General features: G+C 41.7%; 1 protein-coding gene across 1 annotated transcript; it reads left to right on the top strand.

Moving 5' to 3' along the window:
• The first annotated feature begins 5,109 nt into the window (after nucleotides 1-5,109).
• LOC139370390 (hexokinase-1-like) lies at nucleotides 5,110-23,214 on the top strand. Its single transcript, XM_071109839.1, has 18 exons — nucleotides 5,110-5,556; nucleotides 7,119-7,281; nucleotides 11,093-11,241; nucleotides 11,836-11,955; nucleotides 12,372-12,467; nucleotides 12,551-12,650; nucleotides 12,892-13,075; nucleotides 13,432-13,587; nucleotides 13,759-13,992; nucleotides 14,229-14,533; nucleotides 15,024-15,172; nucleotides 15,377-15,496; nucleotides 16,097-16,192; nucleotides 18,356-18,455; nucleotides 18,704-18,887; nucleotides 19,204-19,359; nucleotides 19,687-19,920; nucleotides 21,791-23,214. Exons 1-18 carry the CDS (start codon nucleotides 5,494-5,496, stop codon nucleotides 21,951-21,953), a joined length of 2,772 nt encoding a protein of 923 aa, XP_070965940.1. The 5' UTR covers nucleotides 5,110-5,493; the 3' UTR covers nucleotides 21,954-23,214.
• Nucleotides 23,215-23,405: the final 191 nt, after the last annotated feature.

Genomic DNA, 23,405 nt, shown 5'->3' with positions numbered 1-23,405 from the left:
CTGTTCACTGTCACTCCCCATCTAATTTAACAGAGCTTGAAAAAATATTTAAGGAAGAATGGGCAAAATCCTCAAATCCAAATGTGCAAAGCTGATGCATACATACCCAAGACGACTTAAAGTTGTAATCGCCACCAAAGATGTTCTACAAAGTAGTGACTCAGGTGTGTGAATACTTATGTAAATGAGATATTCCTGTACTTAATTTTCAATAAAGGTGTAAATAATTTGTACACATTTTTTTCACTTTGTCATTATGGGTTATTGTGTGTAGATGGGTAAAAACAAATACTTCATCAATTTTGAATCCACGATGTAACACAAAGTGGAATAGGTCAAGGGGTGTGAATACTTTCTGAAGGCACTGTATCTGTGACAATACTAGTTGTACTAATTGAATGCGGCTATTCTAGGCCAGATTCTAGAACTTGTCACTGTATTCTAATGTTGATGTAGTGTAACAATTTGATTGTTTCAAAAGAGTTTCATCCCCATTATATTGTTGATCAAATCTAATACACAGTAAATTCAGCATGGTAATTCCATGTCTGAATCTCCTGAATTATATTAGGTATGTACTGCCCTCTAGTGTCTTTTTGAATACTTACATGACAAGTCTTGCTGTTATTGAGAGTTATTCATGGAAGAGAAGATATGTGCTGATAAAAGTGCATTATTTTCTAGTTAAGTAATGTGTAAATATCCATATTGAGTTCAAGTGCATGATAAAACAATTTCTTTATAAAATAATTGTGAATACCGTATCTGTAATTGTCTCCCTGAGATTGGTTTTAATCCATTGCACACAGGAATGTGGTGTTGGCTAAAAACAAAATAAATAAAGAACCAAGATGTATGATGGCATTAACTCAGAATTGGGGTGCTATCTGTTGTATGTGTGTGTGTGTATGTGCTCATGTGTGTGCGTGCCTGCGTCCGTATGAGTGTCAGATTATTGACCCCTTCTCAGCTGGATTCCATTGTCTATTTGGTGGGCACCAGCACACAGAGCACTTGTATGAGGAAGAAAGGAGATTATTGGAGCATAATAATATGATGAGCAGGGAAGTTTCAGGGGCCTCCACATTGGGATGCTGCTATATTCAGTTCAGTTCTTACTGGGGTTGACATTTGGATCAGTCTGAATACAAGGTTTGAGTCGATTCTATTACAACTCAATAGATTCAAGACCTTGATATTCAATACATCTATATATTGGAAATGTGCCTATCGTTCCAATTTGGAGAGTGGACATCAAATGCACAGAATTACAGTACAACTCCAACATTTGTGGCACCCTTAAAAAATGGCTAATTATATTTTATACTAATACAATTGCAAAAATAAATACATTTTTAACAAGTAATACAAGTAATACATTTTATTCTCAAAAAGATAGGTGTCAAAACATTTTTGGAGGTGACTATAAATAGGACTAACCTATAAAATTGTAGGATATGGTGTCAAATGTTTTATTTTATTGAACCTTTATTTAACTAGGCAAGTCAGTTAAGAACAAATTCTTATTTACATTGACGGTATACCCTAACCCGGACGATGATGGGCCAATTGTGCGCCGCCCTATGGGACTCCCAATCACGGCCGGTTGTGATACAGCCTGGAATCAAACCAGTCTGTAGTGATGCCTCTAGCACTAAGATGCAGTGCCTTAGACCACGTTGCCACTCGGGAGCCCCCAATAATTGTAGATTTGGAGACCAAGTTCTGTAATTTTCCAACTTCGGCCCTTGGAGTGGCCAAGCCATATTCCTCACTATGTGTGGGAACAAGATACACTTGCGTTCAATACCAGGCAAATGTATAAAAAAAACTCCAAAAGATAGGTGTCAAAATTATTGGCACCCGTTTTCAAAACTCCGGCACCCTTTAGAGGATAACGACACTGAGCCTTTTTCTAAAATGTTTTATGAGTTTGGGGAAGACATTGGGAGGGATCCATACAAAATATTTCCACATCCTTGATATCCTTCAGTCTGTGCTTATGGACTGCTCTCTTCAATATAAACCACAGGTTTTCAATGTGGTTTAAGACCGGAAACTGAATTGGTCATTGGAAAATGTAGATTTTGTGGTCAATTTACTATTTATTTGTGGATTCTGATGTGTGCGTGTGGTTATTGTCTTGCTGGAAGATCCACTTGCGGCCACATTTCAGCCTCCTAGCAGAGGCAGCCAGGTTTTGGGCAAAAATGTCCTGGTACTTGGTAGAGTTTAGTGGAAGCAAAACAGTCCCATAATAAAGATCCACCACCATATTTTACAGTAGATATGAGGTTATGTTCTGCATGTGCATCCTTCTTTCGATGCAAAAGCCACCACTGGTTTGCGTGGCCAAAGAGCTCTATTTTCGTGTCATCGGACCATAACACTGGTTCCAATCCAAGGACCAAGGCCGTTTAGAAAACTCCAGGCATTTACATTTGATTGTTGCTCTCAAAGTTTTTTTCTGGCAACCCTTCCAAAGAACCAATTGGCATGGAGGTGGCATGTCATTGTAGATTTGGAGACTTGGTGACCCGAAGATGCCACCAAGTTCTGTTATTCTCCAACTTTGGCCCTTGGGTTCTTCTTTGTCTCCCGAACCATCTTTGTCACTATGCGTAGGGACAAGATACACTTGTGTCCAATACCAGGCAAGTTTACCACTGTTCCAATTGTTGGTAATTGTGGTAAGTGGTATATTTGTGTCTTTAGCAATTTTTTCACACATTGCCTAATTTTTTGTACATTGTACAATCAATTAGTGAGAGAGGGCCTTAAATATCACATTTATTTGTATATATCCCCTGTACAGATAAATCCCATAAAAATGTGTTCCTGTTTCAGTCATGTCTTTGGTCACATAGCTAGCTATTCGCTGGCGTAAGTGGAGACACTTCAGGCTGAGGAGTATGTTTTACACATCCCCATGTGCTACATAGGTGCCAGTCAGACAATTTTTATCCAAAGAATGAGTCACACAGAGTCACACAGAGTGTGACTGAGTCACACAGAGTATTTGCTCACTGAGTCACACAGAGTATTTGCGCATGTGCAGCACGGGTGCAATTCACGCTGCTACAATGAGGGTAGCTACAGTAGCACAACAGCAGAAAAGTTTAGCCTCGCACTTCAACGCTTCTGATTGTTGCGGAAAACCCACTACTACGATTAACTTTGTGCATCTACGTCATCTCGCGTCATCTCACGGAGTCTACCTTTTAACCTAACCTAATCTACAACCTGACCCATCACCTTATGCATTACTGCCCCCAGTGACAAGAAGTGACATCCCAAATACACATAAACTATACAACACATAAATGGCTCCTAGCCTCCCACATATAGGCTACTTTCTGTCCCTAACACTAAAACTAAAACTAAATAAAAACAAATAAAGTGAATCTGAAAACTAACTGAAAATAAACTGAATTTCAAATAATATTAAAACCAATAAAAATTAAAAAACGATTTAAAAACACAAAACTATAAAATAACCTTGTTATATACAGTATTTTTTGCTCATCTTTATCAAGGCTGCAAATAATTTGAGGTGACTGTATAGTGTAGTTCTGTGTCAATAGTATCCATTTATTATTCTGTCTCTGTGGCCTCTCACAGTGAAGCCAGAGACAAGGTCACCTTGGAGCGGCCATGATGGCACCAGGCAGTCTTTTTGGAGGAGAGAGCAACAGAGAGCAACCAAACACAAAGCACACTCTTCTCTCTCTCAAGCTGCTCTTTTGGAGGACAGAACAGAGAGAGGGAAAACCCTTCTTCGAGGGGGATAGAGGGAAAGAATTAGGGAGGGAGGAGGGGAGAAACAAGGGGGAGGTCCTAATTCACTATAGAGTTGAGGGAAAAAGACGTCAGAAGCGTCACGCGTCATTGAGTCAGCCGAGATGGTTCGGTTTACGTAAAGCGTGAGGTTGACATACTGGGGACTACAGAGAAGGGGGATATTTAACACCTTCAAGACCAGGTATAGTAATGTTGAGTTTTGTTGCATCAGATCATCAGAAATTGATACGGTGTTTCAGTCCTTGTGTTTTATACCATTGATGGGGCATTTTCTTGTGGTTCAAACTTGAAGGTCAAAAGACAAAAGAAAGGTGACTGTCATAAGCAGCTGTAATATTTTGAGAAATTTACATTTTAGTGACATTTCAAAACAGAAAGAAATATAATTCTGATGGAATGGTACACATTACATATGAGCTGTTTTGGTAAATCGGTATTGATTAATTGTTTGACAAAAAACGATAGGATGGCATTCATAATATTCAAAAACAGTGACATACAGAACTTCTCCTCAAGATTTCTGCCCGCTTCTATTCAATACAACAGTTGGTGAGAGTGGTGAGATGCTTTCAAACTTCTTCTCTACCTCAAGACCACGTACGTCAAGCACTCAAGTCTTTAGATACATTTTTTCATCCAGACTCTTCACTGAATCATCTCTGACTTGATACATTGTCTGTTTTATAAAGGCCCCCACCAAATATCCAAACCCATCGTAAATTTCAAGAGGTTGACCTCATCAATACAATTATGAAAAATAACTTGCGATGTCCACTGGTTCCACTTTGGAGAGAGGTCACAGGGTCACAGACTACATCACATAAAACGTTGATGGGGCAATAGAAGTAGAATAGGTGTCACTAACACAAACACTCAACTCAGAGACATTAACCTAAAGTATATTTCTATATATGTCCCTAGAGCTGTCAGGGTGCCCTTCAGTCACCTACAATCATCCAGCTGATGCCCCAGCATGAGGATGGTGATGCAGAGGAGAGGAATGACATCATCATGTGATTGCCCTCCTACTTGCACGTCCTCCCCTGGGTACAGACATGCCGTTCGGGAGTCTCTCCCTCTCTTTTTCTCTATCCCTCTCTTTCAATGACTCTCTCTCTGCTGCTTCGAGGAGAGGGGTGGGATACTGTATCAACCAAGCCTCCACTTCCTCCATTATCCATGTCTCTTGCAATCCCCCTTTCCCTCCCACCTCTCTCTCTCTTCCTATCCCCCATTCCTCTCTCCTCCTTTCCTGAGCTGAAGGAGAAGCCCTCAGCCCCCCCTCCCCTTGCCATACTCGGCTCAGCCAATCAGTGTACGGTGGGGGCAGGGCTTAACTGACCACCATTCCAGTGCAGCACTGCATCCACCAACAGACAGGCAGCTAGCAGGGAGCAGCTAGAAGAGCTAGCACCACAGCACTGAGACACAGACAAGACACTGTGTGTGTGCCTATGTGTGTGCAACCAAGGCACAGCTTCTTCTTCTTCACTGTTTTACTAGCACTTTTACCTCACAATTATTTTCAAAGGGGACTAGTGCAGCTCAGGTCTACGTTTCCTCCTCATTAGAATAAAGAAGTGATCAGTGAAGGACAAGAGAGAGCTTGGATATCGGTTGTTCTTTCCTCCCTTTTCTCTCACCTCCCTCCGTCCGTCAGTTGCTGACAGCCCTCGCATACGTGCAGGCAGGATGATAGCGGCACAGCTTCTGGCATATTACTTCACTGAGCTGAAGGATGACCAGGTTAAGAAGGTGAGTGACTACAACACTTTTACTGTACTCTTCCCTCTAGAATGGGTCAGTTTTGCAAGAGTAGACGCTGCTGACAGTCATGGACACTGGTTGATGGTTGATGCTATCTGCATATCAATATGCCTCTGGGACATGTGATGAGGCTGGGCAAGGATGGAGCTTTGGGAGGGAAGCCATGATGGACATCTGATTTAATATTGATGAGTGGTTAGTCTTGTCTAGAGTAAGTGTTGGAACAGGAGTGTGCAGTTTTTAATAAACACACTGTGTGTCCTTGAGATTAGGATGTGCCAGCTTGGTGGGCTAGCTGGTGGTGGTCGTGATGCAGTGCATGCTAGCCCCCCTCTCATCACTAAGGAGTGTTTCCGGGGCGTCTGTTGCCGGGGCGTCTGAAGCAGACAGGTGTCTGTGAGCTAGAGGCTGCTTAGAAGGAAGCTGTGAGCACTTCCTCTCTCCCTCCCCCTCTTCTTCTCTCTCTCTCGGTCTCTCCCTCTCCATCGTCATGGAAACGGTTAAAGTGCCAAACCCCACCTTGCCTCGCCATCCTCCTCCCCTGACACTAGGCCTGTAACCAAATCAATTCCCTCATTCATTCCCGTGGATAGGAGGGGACACGCCCGTTATTGATAGACAGATGTTGACCTCAGATCAGAACAGAAACAAGGCACGACATGTAGATGTCAGAGAAGCATCAGAGAATCTAGTTGTCTCAGGACACACATTATAAATGAATAAATTCATTGGTTTTGACTTGACCTGTGTGACATCCCCTAGAGACTGAGTAAAGACAGAGTGGCTCGTTCTCTGACGAAGTGTGGGATAGGATTTGTGATGTCATACGTGACGTGTAGTGCAGCATGTGCACGTGCCCCTAGTACTGTAGCTAGTTACTAATGTGTGATTCACCACAGCAGTGAAAATGTTAAGGCCCCTGGGAATAAACTCAGTTAACCATTACATTCCTGATTAAGACCTGTATGAGGGCTGATTCAGCAAAATATTAAATTATCTTAATCATTACATTTTTTTGATGCCCTAAAATTGTACTAATACTTACCATTGTGATGAAAACAGATGGTCTCTGATAGTGTGCATTTCATAATGTTTGTAGCCTACTACTACTTAATTACTAGCGTCACACACATACTCGTCTCTTGTGAAGGCTGCACAATGCTATTTATATCAGGACAATCATTCTCCAGCTATCGGCTCTACAGCAGTAATATTGTTCAGCTCAGCTCTTCTTTTTGGAGCCCCATAGCGACTGGTGAATACTAATGCCACTGTAAGAGATTATATAATAATCTGTGGATCCTATCCAGTTGTTCCCCGTGGATTGTGTTCCATTGCACTCTGGAATAATATAACAACTTGTAATGTCTGTCTGTCTTCATATTGCTAAGTACCTGCACTCCATCATTGATTGAGTAATATACAGTATCATAACGATACATAATAGTTAGGGTCAGTAAAACTCAAGACCCTAATCTTCATATATAGTGTGTCATGATGACATATCATCATAACATATTGTATCCATTCTTTCCTGTGGTGGTCTATAGATCGACAAGTACCTTTACTCTATGCGTTTCTCTGACGAGACACTGCATGACATCAAGTGTCGGTTCCGGCGGGAGCTGGAAAACGGGCTGGGCCGCGACACCCACACCACCGCAACCGTCAAGATGCTGCCCACCTTTGTCAGGTCCATCCCTGATGGATCAGGTAAAGTGTCAAGTCAATACAGAATAAACTTCAATGCAATAGTGGTTCTGTGTGGCTCAGTTGGTTCACGAGCCAAAATGGGTTGCACAAAGTCATCCATTTCATATGATATGTTACATCCTGCAAAAAAATTATAATAATAATAATTTTCCTGCAATTCGGATGATATGTTACGAATTGGAAAATGCTTAATTAATATCGCCTTCAATCTCTTTAATAAAGTACAGCAATATATACAGTGGGTTAAAAAAAGTATTTAGTCAGCCACCAATTGTGCAAGTTCTCCCACTTAAAAAGATGAGAGAGGCCTGTAATTTTCATCATAGGGTACACTTCAACTATGACAGACAAAATGAGAAAAAAAATTCCAGAAAATCACATTGTAGGATTATAAATGAATTTATTTGCAAATTATGGTGGAAAATAAGTGTTTGGTCAATAACAAAAGTTTATCTCAATACTTTGTTATATACCCTTTGTTGGCAATGACAGAGGTCAAATGTTTTCTGTAAGTCTTCACAAGGTTTTCACACACTGTTGCTGGTATTTTGGCCCATTCCTCCATGCAGATCTCCTCTAGAGCAGTGATGTTTTGGGGCTGTTGCTGGGCAACACGGACTTTCAACTCCCTCCAAAGATTTTCTATGGGGTTGAGATCTGGAGACTGGCTAGGCCCCTCCAGGACCTTGAAATGCTTCTTACGAAGCCACTCCTTCGTTGCCCGGGCGGTGTGTTTGGGATCATTGTCATGCTGAAAGACCCAGCCACGTTTCATCTTCAATTCAACTGATGGAAGGAGGTTTTCACTCAAAATCTCACGATACATGGCCCCATTCATTCTTTCCTTTACACGGATCAGTCGTCCTGGTCCCTTTGCAGAAAAACAGCTCCAAAGCATGATGTTTCCACCCCCATGCTTCACAGTAGGTATGGTGTTCTTTGGATGCAACTCAGCATTCTTTGTCCTCCAAACACGACGAGTTGAGTTTTTACCAAAAAGTTATATTTTGGTTTCATCTGACCATATGACATTCTCCCAATCTTCTTATGGGTCATCCAAATGCTCTCTAACAAACTTCAGACGGGCCTGGAGATGTACTGGCTTAAACAGGGGGACACGTCTGGCACTGCAGGATTTGAGTCCCTGGTGGCGTAGTGTGTTACTGATGGTAGGCTTTGTTACTTTGCTCCCAGCTCTCTGCAGGTCATTCACCAGGTCCCCCCGTGTGGTTCTGGGATTTTTGCTCACCGTTCTTGTGATCATTTTGACCCCACGGGGTGAGATCTTGCGTGGAGCCCCAGATCGAGGGAGATTATCAGTGGACTTGTATGTCTTCCATTTCCTAATAATTGCTCCCACAGTTGATTTCTTCAAACCAAGCTGCTTACCTTTTGCAGATTCAGTCTTCCCAGCTTGGTGCAGGTCTACAATTTTGTTTCTGGTGTCCTTTGACAGCTCTTTGGTCTTGGCCATAGTGGAGTTTGGAGTGTGACTGTTTGAGGTTGTGGACAGGTGTCTTTTATACTGATAACAAGTTCAAACAGGTGCCATTAATACAGGTAACGAGTGGAGGACAGAGGAGCCTCTTAAAGAAGAAGTTACATGTCTGTGAGAGCCAGAAATCTTGCTTGTTTGTAGGTGACCAAATACTTATTTTCCACCATAATTTGCAAATAAATTCATAAAAAATCCTACAATGTGATTTTTGGGATTTTTCCCCCTCATTTTGTCAGTCATAGTTGAAGTATACCTATGATGAACATTACAGGCCTCTCTCATCTTTTTAAGTGGGAGAACTTGCACAATTGGTGGCTGACTAAATACTTTTTTGCCCCACTGTACATTGGAAATAATCCACACTGTGAATGTTAGCTGCCTCTCTGCATTACAAAAAAACCTATACATTCATAATCATAAGATAATGGCATGGATCCCATTTGGACCTGCAGCTTGCATATCTACTGGCATGTCTTTTCAGGCTACTTCTAGTAAAAGCACTTTTAACTCTACATTGAAAATAGTGTTTATACTGTAAGCACTTTAAAGCACACTACACTCACAGCTTATCTGTGCTGCAAAAATGTGCTGAGGTGTTTTAAATGGCCTGTGCCATTCTGTGCCATTAGGCTTTTTGTGTGTACTATGTGGCCCCTGTATTTCAACTTGGCAGGTCATATGGCCACCTAGCGCCATTGTTGTGAGCCCAGGAGCAAAGCAGTGCTCTCTGTGACCACTAGAGTGTCTATGGGCTGTCAGTATGATTGGCTGTGCTATAGCAGTGCATGATAACATTTAATATCAATGACGCTGATCATTCAACTGCTAGATACAGAGACACTGAGCTCATGCAAAATGATGCAGGGGTCCACCGTTGGGGTAGTTGGGTTTATTGGGGACAGTTGGGATTATTTTTGTTCAGTTTATAGTATATAAAATGTATATGTTGTAGATGAAATTTAAAGTTACAGGTAAGATTTATAGTTTAAGACATGAAAAAAGAGGAGATGAGTTCACTGTTTGTTTCCTTGTTTGTTTACTGCTGATTGTCTGTCAACATCAGTTAAAATGCCCAGCCCTCGTTAATAAATAACTAGAGTATTGGGTTACATTAACAAATGTAATGTTGAATGTCAACAGGCAATCTTCCCAGCATAAAGTTACTACTTTGGAGAAGAGGATGAAAAATACTTTATGTAAAATGTTGCCTGATAATAAAATGTCAGAAAGCTATTTTGAACTTGCTGATTGTAGAGGCCACTGCTGATAGTAGAGGCCACTGATAGTAGAGCCCACTGCTGATTGTAGAGGCCACTGCTGATAGTAGAGGGCATTGTCAAGAGGTTTACTCCAAACATCCAACCTATGCATAGACCAGGGTGGCCTATCTTTGTTTGTAAACAGAGTGGCCTGTGGACAGTAAATCCCAAGGCCCAACAAGGCTAGCCTTGCAGAGGGGTCGTATCATAAAGCCAGCCTGCCGTGAGCAGTTCCCTGTCATCTTGCATGTTATAAATAGCCATAGTTTTCAGCCACTGGACATGAGGTGGTCTGGGAAGGGGGATTCAGTCAAAGTTCAAAGTTGAGGCTATGGTGACAGCTGACAACTGATATGTGTCAAGTATGTGAGATGTGTGCAAAAGTATTATCAACAATTTACTTAGTTACACAGGCCAATCACAAGCCATCAATGCCATGATCAACAAGATAGCAACACATGCTATATATTTTATGTGATGGTATTCTCTACAGAGTAAGGAAAGATGAATATCAACAGTGGAGAACTCCTTTAACTGCAGGCCCTTTATTGTAAACTACAATCTAGATGGAACAGCAGTACTCTATAACAGTGTTATAACAGAATATTACCTAGTTAGCCTGAGGATAGAATTCTACTTTGCTTTAATGGCAGCTACAAATGGAGCCATCGTCTAGTCTGTAGGCCATCAGACACACCTCCATCCAATACAGCTCAGTGACATTTCATTCCAGACAGGTCAAGGGAACAGATGTGATAATGCTCTGTGGTCAACACCAGATTAGATCAGCTTAGTGTCTGGAGTACACAAACAGCTTGGTGCTTGATATATACAATCAATATAAACAGGCCTTTCTTTACCTTTTGAGGACAGAGTATGATTTTGTCTCTCTTCCTAGAATGACATAATCCTGACATATAGCACCTGGTAGGCAATCAATTCAGTTCACCTAAAAGGAATTTTGTAGAAAGACACTTGAAAGACACTAGAAAATAGGTAATATTGTTCATGTATTTTCTTCTGTGTTTTTATTTTATTTTCTCCAATCTGACAGAAAAGGGGGATTTCTTAGCTCTGGATCTGGGTGGCTCCAACTTCCGTATCCTGCGCGTGAAGGTGACACAAGACAAGAAGCAGCCGGTTCAGATGGAAAGCCTAGTCTACGAGACCCCTGAGGACATTATCCATGGGAGTGGGACGCAGGTCAACAACACCACAAAAAAACAAAACAAAACACCCAAAAATACAACAAAACAAACTCAAACACAACAACAAACACCCTCAAAACTGCCCAAACACTTCCAGACCATTGCCTATAGTCTCATTCACTCACATCAGAGGTTCACCGGGTCAAACAATAATGATAACTCTGTATAAAAGCAGGTACTCAATATTGTTGTATGGATCTGTTTGTCCTATGAAGTGGTTGTGACATCAAGACCCCCATCACTACACTGTTGACATCTGTTGACTGTTGAAACTCCCGGAGAGAGGGCAGTTGGCAACAGTAACGTGATACCCACAACAATTCTGTAACAAGAGAGATCAATTGTAATTGGTTGAAACAAAAAAAACATTCCACACTGTAACCTATAGGCCTACAGAGTGGTCGTAGTAGAGGACTGACTTGAAGAACTGCTGGCCACCATCATGATTTACCAATTCAAACCAGTTAAATTGTTAATTAGGGGTTTGACAAGCCAATAGGGTTGGGTTGCTGCTACTGTTATTATGTGTAATTGTATAACTACGTGCTTCTGTCTCACTCCTCAATGCAAGTTATTTTTATGTCTGTAGCTCTTTGACCATGTCGCAGAATGCCTTGGTGACTTCATGGAGAAGCAAAAGATCAAGGATAAAAAACTCCCTGTAGGATTCACATTCTCCTTCCCATGTGCACAAACTAAACTGGACGAGGTAAGAGGTTCCAATAATGTATGCTTTTATAATGTTTTAATGCTTTATTTGAGATGTTGAGAAACCACAATAAATGGCATAATTGGTTTAATTATATTTAAGTATAAGACAACTTTTAGGGTTTGAGTTTGCACAGTTCTGTTGTAGAGTATACAACTGCGGGGGTGGTACCTGCCTGGGGGACAAAATCCTCATTTTAAAAGCCATTTTAAAAGCCAACACTAGCCAACACCAGTTAACACCAGCTAAAACTAGCTAAGACTAGCCAACACCAGCTAACTCTAGCTAAGACTAGCCAACTCTAGCTAACACTAGCTAAGACTAGCCAACACCAGTCAACACCAGCTAACACTAGCTAAGACTAACACTAGGTGGTCATAGGACAGATTTATTAAAGAAAGTGCTGTCTGTTAAAGGCCGTCTTAGTGACTTGGACAAAGAAGTTTAAAGTGAGTGGTGTAGAAGGCATGGACGTTGTGAAGCTTCTGAACAAGGCCATCAAGAAACGAGGGGTGAGTTTTCTTATTTCTTAACCATAATTGAATTACCACGTGTTCCACTGGAATAGAATTAGAAAACATATTGTATTTGTCAGGACTATGAAGCTGACATCATGGCAGTGGTCAATGACACAACCGGAACAATGATGACCTGTGGGTTCGACGATCAACGATGTGAAGTTGGCATTATCATAGGTGAGGATACACAGCATTCAAGACATGTATGTTTGCATACACTCAAAAGGGTTATTGATAAAAGGTGGTAAAAGAACTGTACAGCTTGCCAATGGCAAATAATGGTTGTGTCATTGTAGACTCATGTTAATTCTAAAATTAAGTGAAAATTAAGCAGATGCCCATTTTGTGGCACAGCATTCTCCTGTGGCTTGCCGTAGTGCTCCAGACAGGTTATTTACTAGGCTGGGTGTACTTTCAGGTACTGGTACTAATGCCTGCTACATGGAGGAGCTGCGTCACATTGACTTGGTGGAGGGAGACGAGGGCAGGATGTGCATCAACACAGAGTGGGGGGCGTTCGGGGACGACGGGTCCCTGGAGGACCTCCGTACAGAATTTGACCGGGAGATCGACCGAGGCTCCCTCAACCCTGGGAAACAGCTGTGAGTCAAGACAGCAGGGCCTGCATGGAACTCAGGACTGCTATGTGGAATATGTGTTGATAGTTGTTGCTATAACGGACTTATTACCTAAAGCTAATTATAGTACAATTTGTCAGTTAAAAATCACTACAAGTGATAAATATATAGGGCTCCAGGCCAGGGGCTTTGCCACCCTCACCGCCAAGATAAAACAGAAAACAGTGTAGACATTGTTCAACCCAAGCAGGTATTTACAAAATCTCTGGGAAGAGTCATGTCACAAAACAATAAATCCTCAGAGAACGTAAAGCTGTGTATTTGTTTACAAGCCCTAAAAATAAACTGACAGTGTCTTTGTTGTGTCTGTGTCTGGGAAGGTTTGAGAAGATGGCCAGCGGGATGTTTATGGGAGAGCTGGTCCGCCTCATCCTGGTAAAGATGGCCAAGGAGGGACTGCTGTTCGAGGGTCGGATAACCCCTGAGCTTCTGACAAAAGGGAAGATCGAAACGAAGCATGTTTCAGCCATTGAGAAGTAAGAGGTCAACCATGGAGTTTCTTCCAAGGAAAATATACACAACTCCATTGTTTTTGTGGACTATATGACCTCCATTACATACAATGAAAAGTTATTTGAGGCTAAGTGAGCTGTAGAGCTCATGCACTACATAAATTCTTGCCATTGACCTCTCTCTCCCCATGACAGGAGCAAGGAAGGCCTGACCAAATGCAAAGAGATTCTAACGAGGCTTGGTGTGGAGCCTTCTCAAGAGGACTGTGTTGCCGTACAACACGTGTGCACTATCGTATCCTTCCGCTCTGCGAACCTCATCGCAGCTACACTGGGAGGTATCCTTACTCGGCTGAAGGACAACAAGGGAGTCGCCCGCCTGCGCACCACTGTGGGCATTGATGGGTCGATGTACAAGATGCACCCTCAGTGAGTACTCAATCCTGCAGGACGTTGATAGGACCTCCTCTGTGCAAGAACACAATAAGAGAACAGGAGGGAATTTCAAAATAGCCACAGGTGTCAAAGAATATGCTGGTCTCTACCACAAGTGATGATGCAATAACATATCAAGATTGACATTTCTCTGACAAGTACTAGACTTTGATACAAAAATCCAAACAGCTTGTAATCTCTTCCATTCATCCGCCCTTCTCTCTCTGCAGATATGCCCGGCGTCTCCACAAGACGGTGCGGCGTTTGGTGCCCGACTCTGACGTCCGTTTCCTGCTGTCCGAGAGCGGAAGTGCCAAGGGTGCTGCGATGGTGACGGCGGTAGCTTACCGTCTGGCCGACCAGACGCGCCAGATCGCCCAGACACTGGCCGAGTTCCGTCTGAGCAAAGCCCAGCTGCTGGAGGTGAAGAAGAGGATGAGGACAGAGATCGAGAACGGCCTGGGGAAAAAGACCCACGACTCAGCCACAGTCAAGATGCTGCCCACCTACGTGCGCAGCACGCCTGACGGAACAGGTGACCAACATGAGGGGTTGTGGAAGGATGGATGGATGGATGGATAGCAGGAAGGATTTAAATGCAGAATTAATATATCTTCTCACCACTATTCAGAGTTGGCGGGAATCAGTTCCATCTGAATTGTAGTCGAATCAAGAATTCAATTACACCTCCATAGAGGAATTCCTTGTTCAACCGTTAGGGAATAAAATGGGACTGACCCCCGCAAAAGTTTAAAAGCTTCAGTGCTTTCATAATTGGTCTACTTTTTGTACTTTTTGTATAATCCTTGGGCATTTGCATGTTAGAATCCCTTTGTTTTTACTGAACCGTTACCCAATATCCCTGCCTAATCTGAACAGCAGATGAATGTCACCGACCTCAAGCAATTCATTCAGGTAGAACTATGAGAATTAACATTTGAAGCATGAGAATATCTTATGGAAATAGTGGTAGTTTGTATGGTATTGTAAAATCATTAGCTAATAAGCCAGCTCTCATGTTACAGAAAATGGGGATTTTCTGGCACTGGATCTGGGAGGGACAAACTTCCGGGTGCTGCTGGTTAAGATCCGTAGTGGGAAAAGGCGTACAGTGGAGATGCACAACAAAATCTACGCCATTCCCATCGAGGTCATGCAGGGCACAGGAGAGGAGGTACAGCAATGGCTGAAAATACTAAATGTCATTAGCCAAAAGCCATTAGATTCGGTCTCAATTCATGAACTATGATTCATCCGTTTTCAAATGTCCAAATAATTTAGTCTAATGTATTTCTGTCTGCACTGAAATAAATACAGTCAGCACATCATCAGTCAGCGTATGATTATTAAAGCCGTTTTTTCCCACCGTTTCCTCCAGCTCTTTGACCACATTGTGCACTGCATCTCTGACTTCCTGGACTACATGGGCATGAAGAGTGCCCGTCTGCCTCTGGGCTTCACCTTTTCCTTCCCCTGCCACCAGAAGAGCCTGGATGCAGTGAGTAGTTTATCTGCTGGCTAACATCTACCCTGGATGAGAACCCAAAATATATCCTGTTACGCAAGATCCTCCAAAAATGGAATCACTCTCACTGACAATTATGATCAACATTCGCATTTCACAGTATATTTCATTGATCGTTCTGAGTGATAGTCGTGTCTAATGTAACTATAAAATATGTGGATGCACTGAAAATCAAGTCAATGTATTAAGTGATCGTAGAGCTGGGACGATAAACTTAAAATTATTGACACCGAAGTAATTTTGCTGATATCGTTCATTGTGATAAGTAGCATATACTAGAGAAATGTGAAGTTTGAAATTCTATAAGTTTGCTAATATGGGTGATTGTTAATGGGACAATTGACGCTACGCTCTTTGTTTTTTTGTGTGTGTAATAATAAAATGATGGTGTACATTATAATAAATATATATATATATATATATATATATATATATATATATATATAAATGTATTGTTCTATTTTAGCGTTATTGCATAAATTCATGCAATTTATCGCAATATGGATTTTTGGCCATATCGTCCTGCTCTAGGTGATAGTAGCGTAAACAAAAAGTGCCTTTTCTGTTTTTCAGGGTATCCTTGTGAACTGGACCAAAGGCTTCAAATGCACAGACTGTGAGGGTGAAGACGTGGTGGAGCTTCTCCGGGAGGGCATCAAGAGGAAAGAGGTGAGGTTGGACACCACTCCTTATGTCACACCACTGTGATAATATGTAACACCTCCCCACAATATAACTCCATAGAGTAGAATCAAATAACTGGTGTGGAACCAGTTGCCAACAATTTTTCAGTGAGAATCACTATTGGATCATTGATTTGTTGCTAGAAGTCGCTGGGTGACGTTTTGCCGTTGCCATGACGAAGTCACAGCACCAATTTGCCCTGCACAGCTGCGGTCTCCGACATAGCGTTTTCGCCACCTCTCCCACTGCACACCCCCTCCCCTTGTGCTTCTCTGCCTATCTGTGCACCATTGCAGTGCCTTTTTTGCACAGACAGCGTCTCCATTGTTTTGCGGGAGAAAAGTTTGAGTGGGAAAAGTCGCTAAATGCTATCAAAACCATAGAAATCCTTTGTGGGAAAACTCCCCAAAGGCAGCCTGAAAAGTAGTGAATTTGTTGCTAGGCTCTTTTATCAATACAAGTTGCTGGAGGTGTCTGAAAACTCGCTAAATATAGTAACAAAATCGCTAAATTGGCAATACTGTGTGGAACTGTCATTACACTCATGCGCCATAACTGAACAGCCACTACACTGTCTCAGTCACCATCAACATTAACACCCCACGTAAAGGTTGATCTCATTCATAACACCATTTATCAACAATAAATCACTCTATGCGGTTGGAAATACTGATACCATCCCAAGTAACAATGTTTCAATTTATTCAACAATGCAAAATGCCAGACCACAATATTTAAATAAAACAATAGCATATCATGCTAAGTTAGCATTAGGAGCATATGCTAGTAGCATATGCAATGTCTCCATTGGCAACTTTCAGACGTGCTGCAGTAACTCGGTTATACTCAATGTGCTTCAGTCATTCTGGACTTGTTGTTCTGCGGGGTTCTCAGCCCAAATCACACACCAACATGTTTCTCAGTATCTTTTTTATCAATTTCACCTTTTTAGATGGAGGATGGAGTAAGTATTAGTTGAATGTCAATGAGCAAATTGATTCGGGAAAAAAACCCAGGTAAAACAGAGCCGCAATGCTAGTCTCGAAAACCTGTCCCTAGGCAACACAGTGACTAGAGCCTGGTTTCAATTATGGACTATTTTGGCATAGAGGAAGTACGTAATTACCTACGTCACTACTTTATTGGCTTGAATAAAATACTAAATATTGGCAAAATAAAAAAATACTAAATATTGGCTAGCAAGATGGAGATCACTTTGGTTATTTTTAACTACTTTAACTAAAACCACTGCAAAGGTTTTTCCTGCAAGTTTTGGTTTTGAATCGCGACGTTCAGGCATGACTGCCTCATGATTTGTTGGAGAGCCAAGATAATAGCTTTTTTTTAATCGATGTACTGTAGGTAGTGACGTAGTTAATCTATAACATAAAGAGTCAATTACTGAAACCAGTCCCTAGTCACTGTGTTGCCTAGGGTTGGATTTCCAGGATTACCGCAATGCAGAGGTGTGGAAATTGTTTAAATAGCATGTTATTAACATGGGAAAATTGTAATAAACAAGAATGCAAAAATGACTGTAAATAGTTACAGGAAACGTATAAGACAAATGAACTTGAGAGTGTTGTGACCATTGTTGTGACCAAATTGCGAGTTTATATTTCTAGCAACAACAACAAAAAATCTGGATCTTTACAAATGGGAATGGGAATATGATATATTTTTGTCAATTGTGTGTGTATGTATGTGTATGCCTGTCTGTCTCCTGTCTGAGTGCCTGTCTGTCTCCTGTCTGAGCTTCTGAATAATAATGAATGTGTGGAGGGTCAGTGGGTTGCATTGTTCTTGGAGTGCTATTTGAAAGGTTGCCATGTCTGATATCATCTTTCAGTTGAACCAGCCATTCACTAACATTTCCAGGGGGGAAAAGTGGATAATTCATTGAGAAATAACTGAGAAATAACCATTTGTACACACCAACACTCACACTGAAAATAATATCATGTTTTTTGCTTTACAACATGATGCATGACTCTAAATGGAGGTTTGTTTTCTGGTTGTGACAGTAAATTAAGGTGACGAATGAGGTTACTATTTAAAGCATTGGGTGAAGCAGAAAATGTATAGTTCAACTCACTCAAATGTACTGTTCAACTCATAATGTTGTTTGTGTGTTGTGTGTATGTGTAGGAGTTTGATCTGGATGTGGTAGCTGTGGTGAACGACACTGTTGGAACAATGATGACGTGTGCATATGAAGAGCCCACCTGTGAGGTTGGACTTATTGCAGGTATACAGTCCACTACTTATTTTAATCAACACAACCTTGTATTTTCTATCAAATGCAAAATAAGTTGATGAAATTAGATACAACGCTAATGGCTAAAACTTTTATACCAAATTGTATATAATTTACTGCAATGTACATTGTAATAAGCAGTATATCCGCAATTCATGTAATACTGTATAGATTTATAGACCTGGGATGTCACGTGCATTATAAACCTAAGACCTGGGATGTCACGTGTATTCTAACAGGGACAGGCAGTAACGCGTGTTACATGGAGGAGATGAGGAACATAGAGACGGTGGAGGGGAACGAGGGACGCATGTGCGTCAACATGGAGTGGGGCGCCTTTGGGGACAATGGGTGCCTGGACGATATCAGGACGCAGTACGACTGCGCCGTGGACGAGAACTCACTCAACGAGGGCAAACAGAGGTGACAATTGAACAGCCAAACTAGTAAATGGCTGATTTTTTTTTTTTTTTGGTTGTTGTTTTTTTGGCCTGAGTGTTTTGTTAATGGCCTGAGTATGCACCTGTACTTTATCGTATTTGAACCAGAATCCTTTATTGACTCTAAAATACTTTATTGTTATCCATAAAATAAAATGGTGCTTGGTTGTGATTGTTGGTATGTTAGACTAAGAGTCATCGATGGTCTACTGTACTATGTTCCCTGAGGAAAGATGGGCCAAACTAAATAACTAAGTTATATGCCTCACATTTTGGGTATGTTTCACTCCATGTCTCAGGTATGAGAAGATGTGTAGCGGCATGTACCTGGGAGAAATTGTGAGGAACATCCTGATTGACCTGACCAAGCGCGGCTTCCTGTTCCGTGGAAAGATCTCTGAGACGCTGAAGACCAGAGGCATCTTTGAGACCAAGTTCCTGTCCCAGATAGAGAGGTAGGGAACATGTGATTAAACTAAAAAATCTCTCGCTGTACTTAAATTTGACCCTATTAACTAAGGATATACACCTGGGGGTGTGCATAAGAATCCTGTTGTAATTTGGGATGTACAGAGATTATCTACGGTGTTGAGAACAAACACTTAATACAATTACAAATTGTTTACAACAATTTAATCTACATTGTTACAAACACATAAGAATATGATAGACACCTTCATGAGACTGTAACCAATATTAGGCCTACCTGTAAGCTCAAGTAACTATTCAGTATCCGGTGATCCAATGGCTCTTGATGGACCTTTAACCCTTTCTTCCCCCAGCGATCGCCTGGCCTTGCTGCAGGTCAGGGCCATCCTACAGCAGCTGGGTCTGGACAGCACATGTGACGACAGTATCATCGTCAAGGAGGTATGCAGCACCGTGTCCCTCCGTGCGGCTCAGATCTGCGGAGCCGGAATGGCCGGCGTGGTGGACAAGATTCGTGAGAACAGAGGGCTGGACCACCTAGACGTCACTGTGGGGGTTGACGGAACACTCTACAAACTGCACCCACAGTGAGTGATGGAGGGATAGAGAGAGAGGAAGGGAGAGGGAAAAAAGGAGAGCCAGTGTTAGCTCATAGTAAACTAAATCCAAAGCTTCCTTAAAATGTTAAAAGGTGGAAATTAGAAGCATTTCCATAATGACGTGTGATATTAGTGTCAGAGGATAAGGACATTTCACATCTGCTACATCTTGTCTACTTAGATATCATAGAAATAGAACTCTGAGTACAACTGTAATGAATCCGCATCATCAATTCAGTGATACAGTGGGGCAAAAAAGTATTTAGTCAGCCACCAATTGTGCAAGTTCTCCCACTTAAAAAGATGAGAGGCCTGTAATTTTCATCATAGGTACACTTAAACTATGACAGACAGAATGAGAAGAAAAAAATCCAGAAAATCACATTGTAGGATTTGTAATGAATTTATTTGCAAATTATGGTGGAAAATAAGTATTTGGTCAATAACAAAAGTTTATCTCAATACTTTGTTATATAGCCTTTGTTGGCAATGACAGAGGTCAAACGTTTTCTGTAACTCTTCACAAGGTTTTCACACACTGTTGCTGGTATTTTGGCCCATTCCTCCATGCAGATCTGCTCTAGAGCAGTGATGTTTTGGGGCTGTTGCTGGGCAACACGGACTTTCAACTCCCTCCAAAGATTTTCTATGGGGTTGAGATCTGGAGACTGGCTAGGCCCCTCCAGGACCTTGAAATGCTTCTTACGAAGCCACTCCTTCGTTGCCCGGGCGGTGTGTTTGGGATCATTGTCATGCTGAAAGACCCAGCCACGTTTCATCTTCAATGCCCTTGCTGATGGGAGGAGGTCTTCACTCAAAATCTCACGATACATGGCCCCATTCATTCTTTCCTTTACACGGATCAGTCGTCCTGGTCCCTTTGCAGAAAAACAGCCCCAAAGCATGATGTTTCCACCCCCATGCTTCACAGTAGGTATGGTGTTCTTTGGATGCAACTCAGCATTCTTTGTCCTCCAAACACGATGAGTTGAGTTTTTACCAAAAAGTTATATTTTGGTTTCATCTGACCATATGACATTCTCCCAATCTTCTTCTGGATCATCCAAATGCTCTCTAGCAAACTTCAGACGGGCCTGGACATGTACTGGCTTAAGCAGGGGGACACGTCTGGCACTGCAGGATTTGAGTCCCTGGCGGCGTAGTGTGTTACTGATGGTAGGCTTTGTTACTTTGGTCCCAGCTCTCTGCAGGTCATTCACTAGGTCCCCCTGTGTGGTTCTGGGATTTTTGCTCACCGTTGTGATCATAATTTACAGTAGAATTTTTAATCATTTTGTGATCAGAATTGCTCCCACAGTTGATTTCTTCAAACCAAGCTGCTTACCTATTGCAGATTCAGTCTTCCCAGCCTGGTGCAGGTATACAATTTTGTTTCTGGTGTCCTTTGACAGCTGTTTGGTCTTGGCCATGGTGGAGTTTGGAGTGTGACTGTTTGAGGTTGTGGACAGGTGTCTTTTATACTGATAACAAGTTCAAACAGGTGCCATTAATACAGGTAACAAGTGGAGGACAGAGGAGCCTCTTAAAGAAGAAGTTACATGTCTGTGAGAGCCAGAAATCTTGCTTGTTTGTAGGTGACCAAATACTTATTTTCCACCATAATTTGCAAATTAATTAATTAAAAATCCTACAATGTGATTTTCTGGATTTTTTTTCTCTCATTTTGTCTGTCATAATTGAAGTGTACCTATGATGAAAATTACAGGCCTTTCTCATATTTTTAAGTGGGAGAACTTGCACAATTGGTGGCTGACTAAATACTTTTTTGCCCCACTGTATGTCCTATAAGAGACAATTATCCTTATACTCGTCTGACTATGTGTGCCTGTCTCTCCAGCTTTTCCCGGATCTTCCACCAGACAGTGAAGGAGCTCGCCCCTAAGTGTAACGTCAACTTCCTGTTGTCGGAGGATGGGAGCGGCAAGGGTGCAGCCCTCATCACAGCCGTGGGCTGTCGCCAGAGAGCGCAAGAGGCGCAGCAAGCGGCTCAGCAAGCGTAATGAGTTGCCCCTCCCATGACCTGTACAACGCCCTGCTACTCCAACTTTTCTTCCACCCACCGCACAGCTCTTCTCTCCATCTCCCCATAGCCCCGACAGCCGTGACTCCACCTGGTCACTCTCACAGCCGGAGACATGTCCGCATGCATAGGGAAGTAAAAATACTAGAATATTTCACCTTTATTTATTTATAATGCACCAGAAGGGTTTATCATTTAAATGTTTGTAAATTTTCCTCGATAGCATGTTGTCTTAAGTATCTGATAAATATAGTGCAAAACGTGTGTATTGTATAACAAAAGTTGGATTTTGCACAAAAAAAAAGTTCTCTGTACTTTCTACTGGATATGCGAGTTACAAGAGTAATAGTATTTTGGTGGAACTCTCAATTGAACCATTGAACATTTAATCCAATGAATGATACAACAACTCCTTTATAGTGATTACACTCTTTATATATCTTTTCCAAAAAGGCCTGTGTTTATAGGGTGGAAAGCAAGAGTCACGGCTGTAAAAAGTCAGAATTTTACACACCACCTACATACTATTTTCACACAATGTACTAGTCTACTACTATTTTTTTGTGTAAATGTATGTCAAAAGTAAGTCACATAATACAGTATTCCGCCTTCACCTAACCACTTTTTCTGAGGAGCTTGGAGAGTTGAATGACCCCCCCACCCCCCCCCCAGTTAAAGTGTACTACCTTGTTGCTACATAAATGTGAATTACTACTATACCTTAGGTGTTGTGTTTTGTGTTCATTCCCACCTATACCTACGCATTGTGTGCAGAAATAATAAATGTTCATTGGGCCCCAAGACAAGAGTGGCTACTCCGAGCGCTTCTGTGTGTACTTGTGGCTGAATGTCTCTGTGAGTTCTACTGTAACATGACCTGAATGTCTCTGTGAGTCCTACTGTAACATGACCTGAATGTCTCTGCGAGTCCTACTGTAACATGACCTGAATGTCTCCGTGAGTCCTACTGTAACATGACCTGAATGTCTCTGTGAGTCCTACTGTAACATGACCTGAATGTCTCTGTGAGTCCTACTGTAACATGACCTGAATGTCTCTGTGAGTCCTACTGTATGTAACATGACCTGCAGCTTTACATGTCCAAAGCTCTATGAAGACTGCATGCCTTATTCTGAGACAAATGGAGGGTCCTGGATCCTTTTATTTTATATATCAAAATAGATTTGTGTTCCAAACTGTGACAAGTGAATTCATTAAATTATATTTTGTTGTGCAGTAAATACTGTGGAGATGTCTTTTTCTTAGAATTTCATTGTACAGGTGGAGCTGATTCTACAATAAGCTTCAAGACATAGCAAAAGACAACACCAATGGTGGATGGGCTAATTTAAACTTAAATAGACATAATTCTTCAACTCAAGGGTTCTTCCTTGTTGTCTATCACCAAAGAAAAAGCAGAATTCATTAAAGG

The sequence above is a fragment of the Oncorhynchus clarkii genome, chromosome 17 (assembly GCF_045791955.1).
Source record: "Oncorhynchus clarkii lewisi isolate Uvic-CL-2024 chromosome 17, UVic_Ocla_1.0, whole genome shotgun sequence".
Classification (NCBI taxonomy): domain Eukaryota; kingdom Metazoa; phylum Chordata; class Actinopteri; order Salmoniformes; family Salmonidae; genus Oncorhynchus; species Oncorhynchus clarkii.
Note: the sequence above shows the minus strand (reverse complement) of the source record. Positions and strands in the feature narration are given on the sequence as shown.

Coding starts and splice junctions, on each gene's coding strand:
- LOC139370390 (XM_071109839.1), top strand. CDS start 5,494: ATGATAGCGGCACAGCTTCTGGCATATTACTTCACTGAGCTGAAGGAT. Junction 5,557..7,118: donor AGGATGACCAGGTTAAGAAG/GTGAGTGACTAC, acceptor GGTGGTCTATAG/ATCGACAAGTACCTTTACTC. Junction 19,360..19,686: donor TTCCTGTCCCAGATAGAGAG/GTAGGGAACATG, acceptor TTCTTCCCCCAG/CGATCGCCTGGCCTTGCTGC.